The sequence below is a fragment of the Sciurus vulgaris genome (genome assembly GCF_902686455.1).
Source record: "Sciurus vulgaris genome assembly, chromosome: 6".
Classification (NCBI taxonomy): domain Eukaryota; kingdom Metazoa; phylum Chordata; class Mammalia; order Rodentia; family Sciuridae; genus Sciurus; species Sciurus vulgaris.
In genome coordinates, this window is record NC_136466.1 from 106,992,353 (window position 1) to 107,006,348 (window position 13,996).

General features: G+C 42.0%; 1 protein-coding gene across 1 annotated transcript in view; it reads left to right on the top strand.

Moving 5' to 3' along the window:
• The window catches only part of ARSB (arylsulfatase B), a 215,212-nt gene extending 212,861 nt beyond the window's left edge, over window positions 1–2,351 (top strand). The window contains exon 8 of the mRNA XM_079143576.1: window positions 207–2,351. Within this exon, the coding sequence (XP_078999702.1) occupies window positions 207–472 (266 nt within the window). The 3' untranslated portion in view covers window positions 473–2,351. The remainder of the gene's footprint in view (window positions 1–206) is intronic.
• Window positions 2,352–13,996: the final 11,645 nt, after the last annotated feature.

Here is a 13,996-nt window from a genome sequence, read left to right on the forward strand (position 1 = left end):
CTAGAAGTCCCTCCTCATAAAGCAGCAAGGCATGTGTCATTAAAGCGCCAGAAGTCAGATTCTGAAACAAAGCTAGAGACAGCACCAAGCACCCATCTTTTCAGATGCTTACACCCATGAGCCAGCACAGCCTCATCCCCAGACGCTCCCTGAGATTAGCCGTTGCCTGCAGTGCTCCCCAATAAACACTTTTGTTTCTTTGCCAGGCTGTGGTTCCTGGATCCCCCCACCATCTCAACACAATGTTTCTGAAATACCCTCATCGGACCCACCAAGCAAGACCCTGTGGCTCTTTGATATTGATCAGGACCCGGAAGAAAGACATGACCTGTCCAGAGAACATCCCCACGTGGTCAGGAAGCTCCTTTCCCGCCTGCATTTCTACCAGAAGCACTCAGTGCCTGTGTATTTCCCAGCGCAAGACCCCCGCTGCGATCCCAAGGGCACTGGCGCATGGGGTCCCTGGATGTAGGGTTTCAGGGAATTGGAAAGCATTTCTGTTGCAAACTGGACCTCAGTTCTTGACTCATGTAGCCCTTTGTCTCACTTGTCCTCCCACTCTGGGTTCACCTGGCCCTTCTCATGCTCTAAACCACACCAGGGAGTCCAGTTTCAACCCTAGTGCATTTAAGAAGCTGATAAAATCTGGAATGCTCCTGCCATTGGCTGGAGCTTGTGTCTGCAAGCAGGGGTGGCTGAGTTCATCCGCTCTTGCTAAGCTCCGGGACAGCTGGGAACTTGACAGGGGAAGTTCTCATTGAGTCCTAGGGGCTGGAGCAGCTGGCTCTTGTTGCCTCGCAAGTCAGACATTAGATTTCCCTCTGCCAATAACCAGTTTTATTGGAGTGACTCACATTTCTTGTAACGAATGAAGGGAGCAGACAATTGTTAATGGTTCTGTTGGCCGGGAGTTCTCTGTCTGTGAGAGACTGTGCTCAGGCCTTCCATGTGAATGACCTCCCTCAGCTCACCCCTCACTTACTCATCTCAGCACCAGCCTGAGGCCCACTTCACTAAGGTCAACACCACAAAATACCAACACCTTGGTTTTGGTTTTTACAAGAAAGAATTTTTTTTTTTTTTAATCCTGATTTTTTTCCCCCAGCCATTGCTCATTCTGTCTAAACTTCCTGTTACCTCCAACTGTGACTCTACCTGCCATTCCTTTTGACTTCAGTGTCCTGTGGGAGGGCCACTTTGCCTGAGACCTGCCTTCCTTCCATTTCTAATGCTGAAGCCAGAGCCCTGCTCAGAGAAGGTGGCTGGGTTGCTCTGTAATCATGGGCAACCCAAGAGGAGCAGGTGGGAGAGGAATGGGTCCATGGCATCTGTCTGCTAAGGTTTCTCCTGAGTTGCATGGAGGTCGTCATCAATATTGTGGCTTTAACTCCTGATATATAACAAGTTGTACTGCTGTTCCTGAGCAGTAAGGAAAGACTTCTATTACTAACTACTCTGTATTATATTAATGTAAGATTACTGGAAGGATATGGTGCTAGAACTGATGACATTTATTACCTTTACCCAACTCCTGGGTTGACAAACACCTGGCCAAATGTCCCCTGTAGCCCTGAAGCCTGTGACAGAAGTATAAATCAACTGAGCCTGAATGTTACTCCTGCACCCTTCCAGCCCCAGGGCTGTAGGTAGCTGTTAGTGTTCTAAGATTGGAGACTACCACTATTTGACACCTGTCTGTTCTCCCTATTGTACTCTTAAAAGCTGTCCCCAATTCCATTTCCTTGTTTGCTGTGTATCCTGGGGATGTTCCATAATCAATGGGTTTAAAGAGTTGTAAAGAATACTTTAAAAAATCTATCATTTGAGATTTTGTTTTATCCATGATTGGCTGTATCTCATTAGACTGATTCTATGCAAGATGAAAAGATTCATGTTGTTATAAAAATATCCATGTTATTTCTTTCCAAATTTGTTTACCTTTAAAGAAGATTTTGTTTATTTAATTGTGAGCTTTTCTTTGTGACTACATGATTCTTCCAGATTTAGTGGGTAAAATAAAAATAACCATTTTAAAAATATGTCAGTCATGGATATGGGACTCCTTGGGATGATGAAAAAGTTCTGCAACTTGGTAGCAGTGATGGCTGCACATCGTGGCTCACTCAGAGCCACTGAGCTGTATACTTCAACATGGTGAAAATGGCAAATTTCATGTGATGAAGACCTTATCACAGTTTTTTAAACTTGCAAATTTTATAGTATGTGAATCTTATCTCAATAAATCTGTTACATAAATAAATATACCAGAATTATCACAATGAAAAAAAAAATGTGTCAGACTTTGCCCTAGGATTATACACCATAAAGTAAGGTATTCGAGGGAGGTCAAAGAAGAGGTGGAGCAAAAACAAAGCACTAATGGAGTGTACTCGTTTTCTATGACTGACTGTGTAACAAATTATCCCAAAACTTAGCAGCTTAAAACAAAAAGCTTATTATTTCACACATGAGATGAAAGGGTCAGAAATCTGGGAGTAGTTGAGCTGGGTGGTTCTGACTCCTGGTCTCTCTGACTCAGTGGTTAAGACATTGAGCAGGGCTGTGGTCATCTGAAGACTTGGGTGGGGTTGAAGGCTCTACTTCTGAGATGACTCACCAGGGTCTTGGCTGCAGGCCTCAGTCCCTTGATACATGGGCATCACCATAGGCTGCCTAAATGTCCTCAGATGGGCAGATAAGTTCTATCAGAGCAAAGAATGTGGAGAGAGAGAGAAGCAGGGAGTTACAGTGCCTTTTATGACCTGGTTTCCACATTTGTACAGCCCTTGCTATTGGGATGTGGTGGAACCTTTTGTAGGTAGAGCCTAGTGCACAAAATTAGGTTATAGAGGGGCATGCCCTTGAAAAGGATTTTGGAACCCTGGTCTCCTCCATTTCCCCCCTCTTTTGCTTTCTGGTCGCTATGAAGTAAGGGCTTCTGCCATACACTCCCACCATGATGTGCTGCCTTGCCACAAGACTAAAAGCAATGGGCCAACCAACTATGAACTGAAACCTCTAAAACAATAAGACAAAACAAACCTTTCCTCTTTATAAGTTGATTTATCTCATGTATTTGTTTCAGTGACAGAAAGCATGACTAACATATAATTAAGAACTACAAATTTTCTTTTTTAGTGTTTGCTGAGGTGAAAGGATTAAAAATAACCAGAGCTAATGTTTGTAAAGCTCAATCTTTTTTTTTCAGTATTGGAGAATGAACTCAGGGACTTGCTGATGCTGTCCAAGTGCTTTATGACTGAGCTACATCTCCATCCCCTGTTTAATCTGAATTATTAGTGGCTTACTTGGTTTTCATCTTTTCCATTCTTTCAATATCCAATCTTCATGCAAACATAAAATTATTTAAATCAAGAGAGTATAAAAGGAAGAATTATTTAATGTCTTTCTACAAGGCACATCAGAGAAATAACAAGTGTCCATCAGCAGATAAATGGATAAGGAAAATTTGATACATAAATAAGGGAACATTTTTCAGTTCTAAAAAGGAACCAAACTCAGGAGACCGAGGCAGGAGGATCACAAGTTTGAGGTCAGAGTGCAACTTACTGAGATTCTGTCTCAAAATAAAAAATAAATAAATAAATAAAAAGGGCTGGGGATGTAGGTCAGTGGGAGAGCACCCCTAGGTTCAATCCCCAGCACTACAAAAACAAAAAATAGAATGGAATTCTAATACATTTTAGAATATAAATTAGCTTTGAAAACATTATGCTGAATCAGAGCGGTCAGACAAAAGGGCAAGTATTGTGTGACTACGCTATTAGGAAATAGGCAAATTCATACAGGTTAGAAGTTACCAGGGTCTAGAGGAGGGGAGAATAGGAAGTTTCCATTCATCGTTAGGGTGATAAAAAATTTTGGAAATAGTGGTGATGCTTGTCCAACATGGTGAATATAATCAATGCTACTAAACTGGTTGCAGTGGCAAGTTCTATGTTATATGTGCATATTTTATTACAATGTAAAGACAAACATTTGCAGGGAGGGAGTGCATCTGAGAAGTTCTGCATTGGGAGGGTAGAGAACAGCAGAAGCAAAGGATAGCTGGACTGAGGGTCTGCAGCCTACGTTATAGAAAGTAGCTGTTATTTAATTTCTGGTACAGATTGAACTTCCATGTAAGACAAAACTAATCGGTGGTGATCAAAGTCAGCATAGTTGGGGCGGGGGAGATAGCTCAGTTGGTAGAGAGCTTGCCTTGCAAGCACAAGGCCCTGGTTAGATCCCCAGCACCACAAAAAAAAAAAAAAAGTCAGCATAGTTGTTTCCTTTATGAGAGGGGAGATTGCTTGAGGAGGGACCAATAACCCTTCGATGTTCAGAACATCTTGCCCTGGTTGGTCTTTACATGGGTGTATGCTTATATAGAAATTTGCTGAGAGATATTCTTATTACTTACTATAAGTATATATCATATATGAAATTTAAAAGTACTTTTAAACAAAAACAAAAAACACCTGCCCTTGGAGCAAAATGAGTGCTACATATTTATCTTTGACAACCAAAATGGGCTTATAAACACAAATGTTGGTAAATAAAACATTTTCAGTACTGCAGGGGAATTCATTATTTGAAGAAACTTTTTTTTTTTTTTTTTTGAGAATCATTTGGTAAACACCAAGTTTAGGTCTTGTATTTGCAAAGCCTAGACGCATGGATTTAGATTTCCTAAGTTGAGACTTCCTTGCCCAGGTTTTCCTAATGGGTCCCCATGTACATATGAGGGGCTGGCAAAGGAGGATCAGAGAAGATGGAAGCCACACCACATATCTGGAGGCAGGGCCTTGTTGCCCAAGTTGTTTTCAAAATTAATCCACATTGCAGAATTTATTAGAAAGGCATGCCCTCTTATGGATAAAAGAATTCCAGTATAAAATAGTATAATTCTAGACTAAAAAATATATATATATAAATATTATATACATTGCATAATTTATTAGAAAGGCATGTCCTCTTATGGATAAAAGAATTCCAGTATAAAATAGTATAATTCTAGACTAAAAAATATATATATAAATACTATATATGAATATATAAATATTTTATATATTGTTATATTTTATATACTGTATAATATAGTATATAAATATACTATATAGTAGCACAGAATATTATGTATTATAATACATAATTATATGTATTACATACAATTATATATATTATAATACATATAATATACTTTATATGATATATAACATTATATATAATAAATATTGTATGTAAAATAGTATATTCTAGTATAAAAATATTCTGGTATACCATATTTTGCATATCCATTTATCTGTTGATGTACACTTGAGTTATTTCTCTGATGTGCCTTATAAAATGATATTACAATCTAATTCTTTGCTGTAATGTTCTTTCCAGCCTGATCTAAGAATATTCTGGTCAATATATTGGCTAAATATATTAAAATAGTTCTTATCCTCTGCTGTGATCACTTGAACTTTATAATCTGTTTTTTTGTCCACCTGGAGAATAGTCATGGTTCATAGGCTGGTTCATTTTTAGGCTATTGAAAAGTCAGTCTGTTCACCTTGACCATGGCCCTTATCACCACTAAGGACAGGTAGAAGCAAACAGTCTAGAAGCAATCACCACCTGTCTTTCACCTTTGCCCAGTTGCCATGAGAGCCACTCACCTAAAAGGCAGGAAGCACCAGAGGAAAGTGCCTGCCTGCACCTCCCTGGAGCCGACTTAGGAAACTAGAGAGGCATTTCATTCTCAAACTCACAAGAGGAACTAATCATTAATCTCTAGATATTTCATAACCTTTATTACTTTTCTAACCATGGAGTTAATACAATATCACTGTAACAATTTTAAAAACAGAAAACATATAACAGAAAATTAATCCATAAACTACTATCTACAGACAGTTCCACTGACCTTTGACACCTCTGTAAGAGAGCAAGTGGCCCCTTCCCAGATTTGTCTTTGTTCCCGGCTGAGTTCTCATTAGGGATTGAAGATGAAGATGGTAGATTGAAGATGGTAGATCAATAAAGTGTCACCTCTTTAGGAAATTCTCATTTTGATCTCATTAATGAAGTACAGATGTTCCCAGAATATTTGCTCTCCAGGGCTGTGGTTTAACACACACACTCCACCATTTGCTTGCTTTCCTCCATGGACCTCAGGAGGGGGTCTGGCCACAGAAGGGCCAGTGTGATCAGTCAAGCCAGCCAGCTAGGGGTCTGGCCTCTATTTTAGATCAGAGTCTAACAGAGTCCAGCAGAGGAGGTAAACACCACCTCAGGTGGACAGGTAAATAATTTACTGGGTTTCTATTTACATTAAATGAATCAAAGCTTAGATTTGGTGTTTGAAGGTGATATGCATTGGAGGTGAAGGTGGGGTACAAATGCCAGGCATGGTACCTCCCGCAACAGGGGAAGAGGATGCATCAAAGGAGACCCTGCTCCCAGGATGCTCACCAACCGTGGTGCACAAAGGCCAGGGGGTAGATAGATAGGAGGAGGTCCCAGGACGGCCTGAAAGACAAGATGTGGAAGGGCTCCCAAGTTGGATGTATGTTGTTGCCAGCCTGTCAAGAAAATTCACATTACCTTAATTTTTATTTTTATTTTTTTAGTTTTTGTACACCATGAGTGCAGTGAGTTCTTGCTATAGGAACCATTTCTAAAGTGAAAACCTTCAATTATAGCAAACTTTGAATCTGTGAGGGAAGCAGCTAGTGGGGTTCAAATAGGTTATTCTTTGGGGGTTTCCCATAGAACATCTGGGTTTTCTCAGTTCTTAGGCCAGGACTTGAGTAAAAGTGTTTAGGTTTATGACATATGATGGATAGAAATATGTGTCCTGTCCCCACTGCTAGAATCCAGGACTGCTGGACATGGAGGAGGGCCTTTCTCAGTGGAGCCTGTGGTGCACTATCACTGAGGTCCAGCGGGGAGTCCTGCCCCACCAAAAAAGCCACTGGAGCGCCCAGGGCTGGAGGAACCCCAGGAATCCCCTCAGCCCCACAGAAAACCCTGTCCCCCCAGATCATGCACAAAGGCTCTTTCACTGTCAGAAGTCACATAGAGCTCTTCCTTACATCCTTTACTAGAATGAGTACTCTAAAGCCATGCTTTTTAAGATCACTGTGATAAAGAGAAAAACAGTATCATTGATAATCATAAAAAGGCAGACAATTAATAAAAATTGCTCTCCAATTTGGGGTACCAACTATTTCTAGCTGGAAGAAAGAGAATTGAAGTGTGAATAACCTTTGCATTAAGTGACTCAGGGTCACCAATGCCAGGTCTGTGACTTGGCATCACTGCTGGAGCCAAGGAAGCTCCCTAAGGGCAGATACAGCCCCCTTTGGGTTCTGGGTGGTGCCTCACAGTGACTAGTAACTTCACCTCCTAATGTCACCACTGATCCTGTGCCCTCCATTTGCCATTTTCTTTACGAGCCACAGCTGTACTTTTTTTTCCAAACAATTTGTTTTGCTTATTCACTGGATATCCCAAAGCAAAGGCAGACTCCTAAATGAGTGAACTGTATAAACACAATAGGAAACCAACATGCACTTCTGCAATACCATAGAAAATCACAGAGGATCCCACAAAGGAAGAAGACAGGAAAGTCAATAAACAAGTTGGTGGAGCTGCAATGTCCTGAAACGAGATGTTTGGAAGAAATTACTCAACAGTGAGATGGAGAAAAAAGAAACAACATGGAAAGTTTCTGGATTAAGGATTTCCCTGATCCAGGTTCTAATTCCTTTTCCCCACCTTAATTTCTGGGATTATAATCTCCGGTCCCCTGGTTCATAAGGCTTCCCTCCCAGTAGACTTGGTATCAGTGAGGCCTGGGATTTGCTCCTGTTCTGCCTCACCTGCCACCTCAGGTGCCCTAGGTGTCCGTGGGGCTTCATTTGGCTTTAATTCTCCAGAACCTCTTTGGATTCTGATTTAGCCCATCATGTATGTCATATCTTGCTAACTGTAGGAGCAAGAGAAAGGACTAAGCTTTTTTGAGAACAAACTGTATGCCAAACACTGATGACTTTTCCAATAGCAACTAAACTTACAATAATACTACCTGTTAGGTAACTGTTTTTGCCATTTTGACATTAATCTTGCATGAAGTCAGTGAGGCAGTCAAGTTGGAATTGCAATCAGACTCCTCTTAACCCAAAGCTTCCACTTTCTACTGTGCTCCCCAACATATTAGGACCCCCTTGTCCCTGCCTTCCTTTCCTTCCCTTTGTCCTGCACCTCTAAGGACAGAGTGTAATCTGTAAAAGTCCTGTTTTTGCAATTTGCTCCAGGGCAATTATGTGAGGGATAGTCAAAGCTAGAGTTAAAGAACGTCAGCATCACAGGGGCTTGTGAGGAACCAGGGGGACCAGCGGGTAGACGGGTATTGCATTTAGCCAAGAGTAATGACAAATGAAGATACAAAGGAGTGGGATGAAAATCTAACTGGAGGCTTCCAAAATAGAAAAATAATTTTTTTAAAAAAGAATATTTACTAATGCTTTTCATATACTTCATATGAGCCAGGCATGGTGGTGCACGCCTGTAATCCCAGTGGCTTCGGAGGCTGAGGCAGGAGCATCAAGAGTTAAAGCTAGCTTCAACAACTTAGCAAGGCACTTAGCAACTCAGTGAGACTCTAAATAAAATATTTTAAAAAGGGCTGGAGATGTGACTCAGTGATTAAGCACCCCTGGGTTCAATCCTCAGTACCAAAAAAAGAAAATCACCTTCCCACAGGCAGGGCACAGAAGTTGGTGACCATTGTGCTCTCATCTCATGGACTCAAGGACAAAACATACAGCACATGCTGATCTGGAAGAACGGTAAGGTTAACAGGTGAGTTCTTGACACTCTTCCCAGCTTCAGATGGCAGTGCTGGCTTGAAAATGGAATTTAACGTGAAGCTAATTCGGTGGCCAATTGGCATCCACCCGTCTTTTAATCTTCAGTTGGCACCAGTTACCTTCTTGTTGATTCTGAAGGAGGAGCAGGTGGTTCCTACTAGAAGCCCATACTACTCCCCTTCATGCAAAGTCAGGAGGACCTCAGTCACCCTGTGTCGTTACGAAAGCTCTGAGAGAAGGAGTAACAAAGATCTCAGCTGGGTGGGATATTTTTAAAGTTCTGTTCATACTAATTGATCTTTGGGAATTGGGACCAATGAAGGTAAAGCAGATGTTAGCCTGTATGTGTAGACTTTCTTATAAATAATTTTGCTTAGTTAATGTCAATCATCAGTACTGTAAGAGATCCGGCCATATCAAAGCCTATCAACTTCATCAAAAAGTATATACTTATGCACATTAAATATGCATAGAAAAAGAAAAAAAAAGTAAATATAGAGCTGGATGTGGTGGTGTACACCTGTAATCTCAGCTACTTGGGAGGCAGAGGTAGGAGAGTCTCAAGTTGAAAGTTGGAAGCCAGCCTGGGTGACTTAGTGACACCCTATCTCAAAATAAAAGATAAGTAGTAGAGCCCTTGCCTACCACGTGTAAGGCCCCCATACCACAAAAAAAAAAAAAAAAAAACTTAAGTAGGAAAAAAATGTTTTTAAGTACTAGACTATACTCTTTGCTTTACCCCTAAAAGTGGTAACTTTAATTCTGGATGTTTCAGAATGTCTCAGTAGAATATTCATCTCTAGCAATACTGAACACTAGCTTTCCTTATCCCTTAGAATTTAAAGGAAAACCTTTACCTAGGGAGGATTTAGGGGCTCAGGTATCCAAATCTTCTATCCTAAAATTAGAAAATAAAGAATATTGCTTTGTGAGGATCTCTCCTTGAAAAAAAGGAACAAATACTATGTTTAGATTCAGGCAGTATGTTTGGGTTTGAAATGCTTTGTAAATTACAGAAGACTCTATTGGTTAACATGGATTAGGCAGAGAAATGCTTGGATTTCTAGTTAGCTAAATGTTGTTGCCTTAAAAGTCACATAGTTGAGCCATAGTTATTAGGCCCAAACTCCTACTGGTGGGAAAAGAGAACGTCAGCAAGAGATAAGTCCCTGCTTCTTGGCAACAGATCTGGGGAGTCAGGTCCTATAGACAGGAGTTGAGCTAGGGCTGCCCTGGACATCACTGGTGATGAGCCCAGCACAGAACACCTAGTCACCATGCAGAGCCAAGCCAAGTTCTAGCTAATCCACCCCCAGGTAGGGGAAATGGCCTGTCTCAGGCAGACAGGGCAGAATGGAGGAGCAAGCAGGTGGTACCATCAGCCTTTCTGTTTGGTTGCTAAAGTTTTACACATGAGAACACCAGTGACTAGAACTTGATCTCGATTTTACCAGCAGTTATTTTAAAACTTAATTCTTACTGGTTTGACAGACTTAAAGATAGTACATTATTTTCATTGCATTTCTTTCCCTGCTAGCAGATTGGATTTTCCTACATATTGGTCACTTTTCTTTTTTTAGTAGCCTTTTGGCCCATCCCTCTACTGCCCAAATTTCTCTGGCCCTATAGTAGAGAGGGCAAGGTGGACAGGTAGCTGAAAGGACAGTGCAGGGGGAGGCCAGTCTTTGTTTGGCCCTGAACTGCTACTATCTCAGTAGGGGCTGCTGGGTCTCCAGGTCCTGGGTGGTATGTCTGAGTGGTCACCAGCCTCTGCTTTCTGTTCAGTCCGTGCAGTGGTTCAGGGGTGGGACGGTAAAGAGGTGGAAGGGAATAGGCCAACTCCTCCTCCTTTCTTAGGGACACATCTAAACTGAGACTTGGGGGCCCTCTGGGAACACTAGTAATCTGGGGCTCCTTCAAAGTGATGTTCTTTTAATATTGGAATATTCATATTAGAATAGGGTAACGGGATGGAGTGTTGGGAAGCTGGAAAGGGCAGGCGACGGGTACTGCCTATTTCCTCCTGTGATTCAAGCTCTACAAGTCTGGCCCCAGCTGGCACACCTCACTTGGCAGAACAAAAGCCCTGTGGACTGCCCTTCTGAGAAGGCAGGATAACAGCTACGTGTTTCTTACAAAGCAACCCCTTGGGGTATGCCACGCTTACCTCCAAGGGCCATATTTACAACTCCATACAGACTCCCTGAGAGGAGTTCTGGCAACCACAGCTATAACCAGGACTGTAGTTTGGTACTTTGGTGTTCTTCTATGTGGGCCAATCCCCGCTCCCGAGTTTGAATTTACTCTGAGACCCCTGAAGTCCCTTTCCTCCTGAGGGAACCTCAGGGGTAGTGGTCATTGCTCTCTGTATAAATGCCTTATTAAATATGAAAACTTTATCACACTTTTAGTCTTTCCCTTCCCAGGATGAATAATCTCCCTTCCTGGCCCCTGCACATCTCTCAGTTCCTTCAAGACTTCTGGGCCTTAATACATGCTGGCCCTGTGGCACAGTTCGCTCTTCTCTTTTCTTTTGGCTTGACTGACTCATCCTTCACATCTAAACCTAAAGACACTCTCCCCTGGGACAGTTTCTCTGAGTCCACTGAACTGGAATTGGGTGTGCCTGACTTGCATGTCTCCTAGGAGTGGACATCATCCTGTTCTGTGGTTTGTGTATAAATATCTCATGTCTGGTTCATTTAGTGAAATATCTGTCTCATATTCCAGTTCTTGGCACTTAATACTAGCTGAAAGAGAGTTCTATTTGTTGAATTTGTGGGACTTAACCTATCTTTCGATTATAAGATAACATTTTAGTCCTGGATTTCAAAGTCTGGCCCTTGCTCCAAACCCTTACTTCCTACCTGCATATGGAGTTTACTCTGCCTCCACAGTGACTCTGCAGTACAACCTGTTCCAGGGACGTCTGTATCTTCAAAGGCCCTGTCTGTCTCTGCTGGAAGGACTTCTGTACCTTTGTCAAAGCAGGGTGAACCATTACACTCTCCAGACTCCTCAGGAGACTTTTGTTTACCCTGGGATCTCCTCCAAGATATCAGCTCATGGCTTCAAACACTTTTTATGGTCTCCAGATTTGGACAGACTCAGATTTTCCCCCTTCATCTTCCAGTCCTTCCCTAAGATTTTCCTCCTTCATTTGCTCATGCTTTATTACAAATGCTTTTCCATGTGTGATTTTCCCTGCAGAAAACTGGCTTCTTAGCTCATACCAAATGAGGAGATAAGTCTTACAAAGGCCAAGGACTAGCTGCCCAGGGCAGATGGCATGTTTCCTGATGCTGTTTAGTTTTCAACTGCTCTCTACAAAGGTTTTCTCCTGGGAGTGGGTGGTTTCGGGGAGATTAGATACAATGAACTAGTGGTGTCCTTAAGCAAAGTGAAGTCAGGAAAAAAAATGTTAAAGGCATGGTTTAGGGTCAATAGAGATACAAGTTTAGTTATCGAGATGAAGACTAGGACAGCATGCATCTTAGCGAAAAGTGTAAGGCACAAATGCATCTAAGATTTACATGCATTTACATTTTTTGAGTACCTACTGTATATGCCAGTTCTGGCACATTTTTAACAAAGACAAATAAGACATGATCCTTACCCTCAAGGAGCTCCCAGTCTGTTAGGACAATGACAATTACAGAATTGTGGAGGCGTGAGTAGGGGCAGCAGAACGATTTTGGTGGTACTTGTGTTCCCTGACCTTATTTAGCTGCTGGTACTGACATGGCAGGAGGACATAGGAACCCAGTTTTTAAAATTTCTAAAAAAGAAAAAAATTCTAAACCTCATGAGCCCAGATGCCTTATGCAGTCATCAAGATTATTTAAGATTCTGATATTTTTCTCCCAGCTGTCCTCAGAAGTCAAGAAAATGGAACCCACACAATACCACCTGCCCCCATACTCTATTGCTATGTAACAAATTACCATAAAATTACATCCAGAAAATAAATAAACAACTATCATCTCCCCCAGTCTCTGAGGAACAGGAATCCAAGTGTGGCTCAGTTCAAGGTCAGAGTAGAGTACCCATCTCAAATAACAGTGTTAAGAGGTGAGGGATAGGCAGAATCCAAGAGAGTCAGAGTACCCAGGACAGAAGTTCTGATCATTTGTTACTTCTGCTCTCAGAAATGACCCACCCTTACTTCTGTTACATCTATGTTTTGGAAGTTGGTCACTAAATCCAGCCCATACTCAGAGGATAGGGTTTCATGAGGGTATAAATGCCAGGGAGAACTGGGATCCCTGGGGACAATTTTTAGACTGCCTACTGTGCCCCTCCAGCCCAATCCCATTCTCTTTCCTGTCTCATTGCTTTTCTTCCCAATTCATAATGTGCTTATGAAAATGACTGGTGATTGCTTCCCTCTTGTGTGTGTCACTGGGAGTGGGGAATAGCCATAAGTCATGATAGCCATAAGTCGTAATAGCTATGACGTTGCCTGTGCTTCTTGTAGTGGAAGCACAAGGCCTCAGCAGTGCAAGCAGACCCTCCTAAAAAGGCCCAAAGCCAACGCTGTTGCACTGAGTAGGAGGCAGGTAGATTTAGAAAGAGCTTACTTCTGGAAATGATTGACTAGAGGGTGTAATGTATAAAGCTGCTCCCCCGCTCATTCCATTGCAGTCATTTTCCCCACCTCCCAACCACTTGTCAATCTGTGGACATCCTAGCTAGCTATTGGTTCATCAGTCAGCTTGCAAGTATCCTTCTCCGTTATTGGTCCCGTTATCCCAGGGGGATTCTTAAAGATAGCCTCACCGCCATCTTTTCTCTTGCTTTTCTCTCCTACCCACTTGCCTACTTTCTCCTCCTCGCTTTTCACACTCTTTCTTGCACGCGCCCTTTCTCTTTCCTTTTTCTTTTCCTCTCATTTTCTCTCTTACCCTGCAGGGAGACACTCTGTTTGCTTAATAAACTCCCTTATGTGATTTCCCGTGTCTGGCGTGGTTTCTGTGGGATTCCTTACAGAGGGGAGCTCTTCAGTAAAATAGGACTTGAAGCCTATTTCTTGATGTTACTAAGTAGTCTGATTGGGACTCAGTGATATCCCAAAGTGTGGTGCCCTGGCATGCTGAATAGTTTGAGGTAAAGGAAAGGGGCTCAGAAACAAC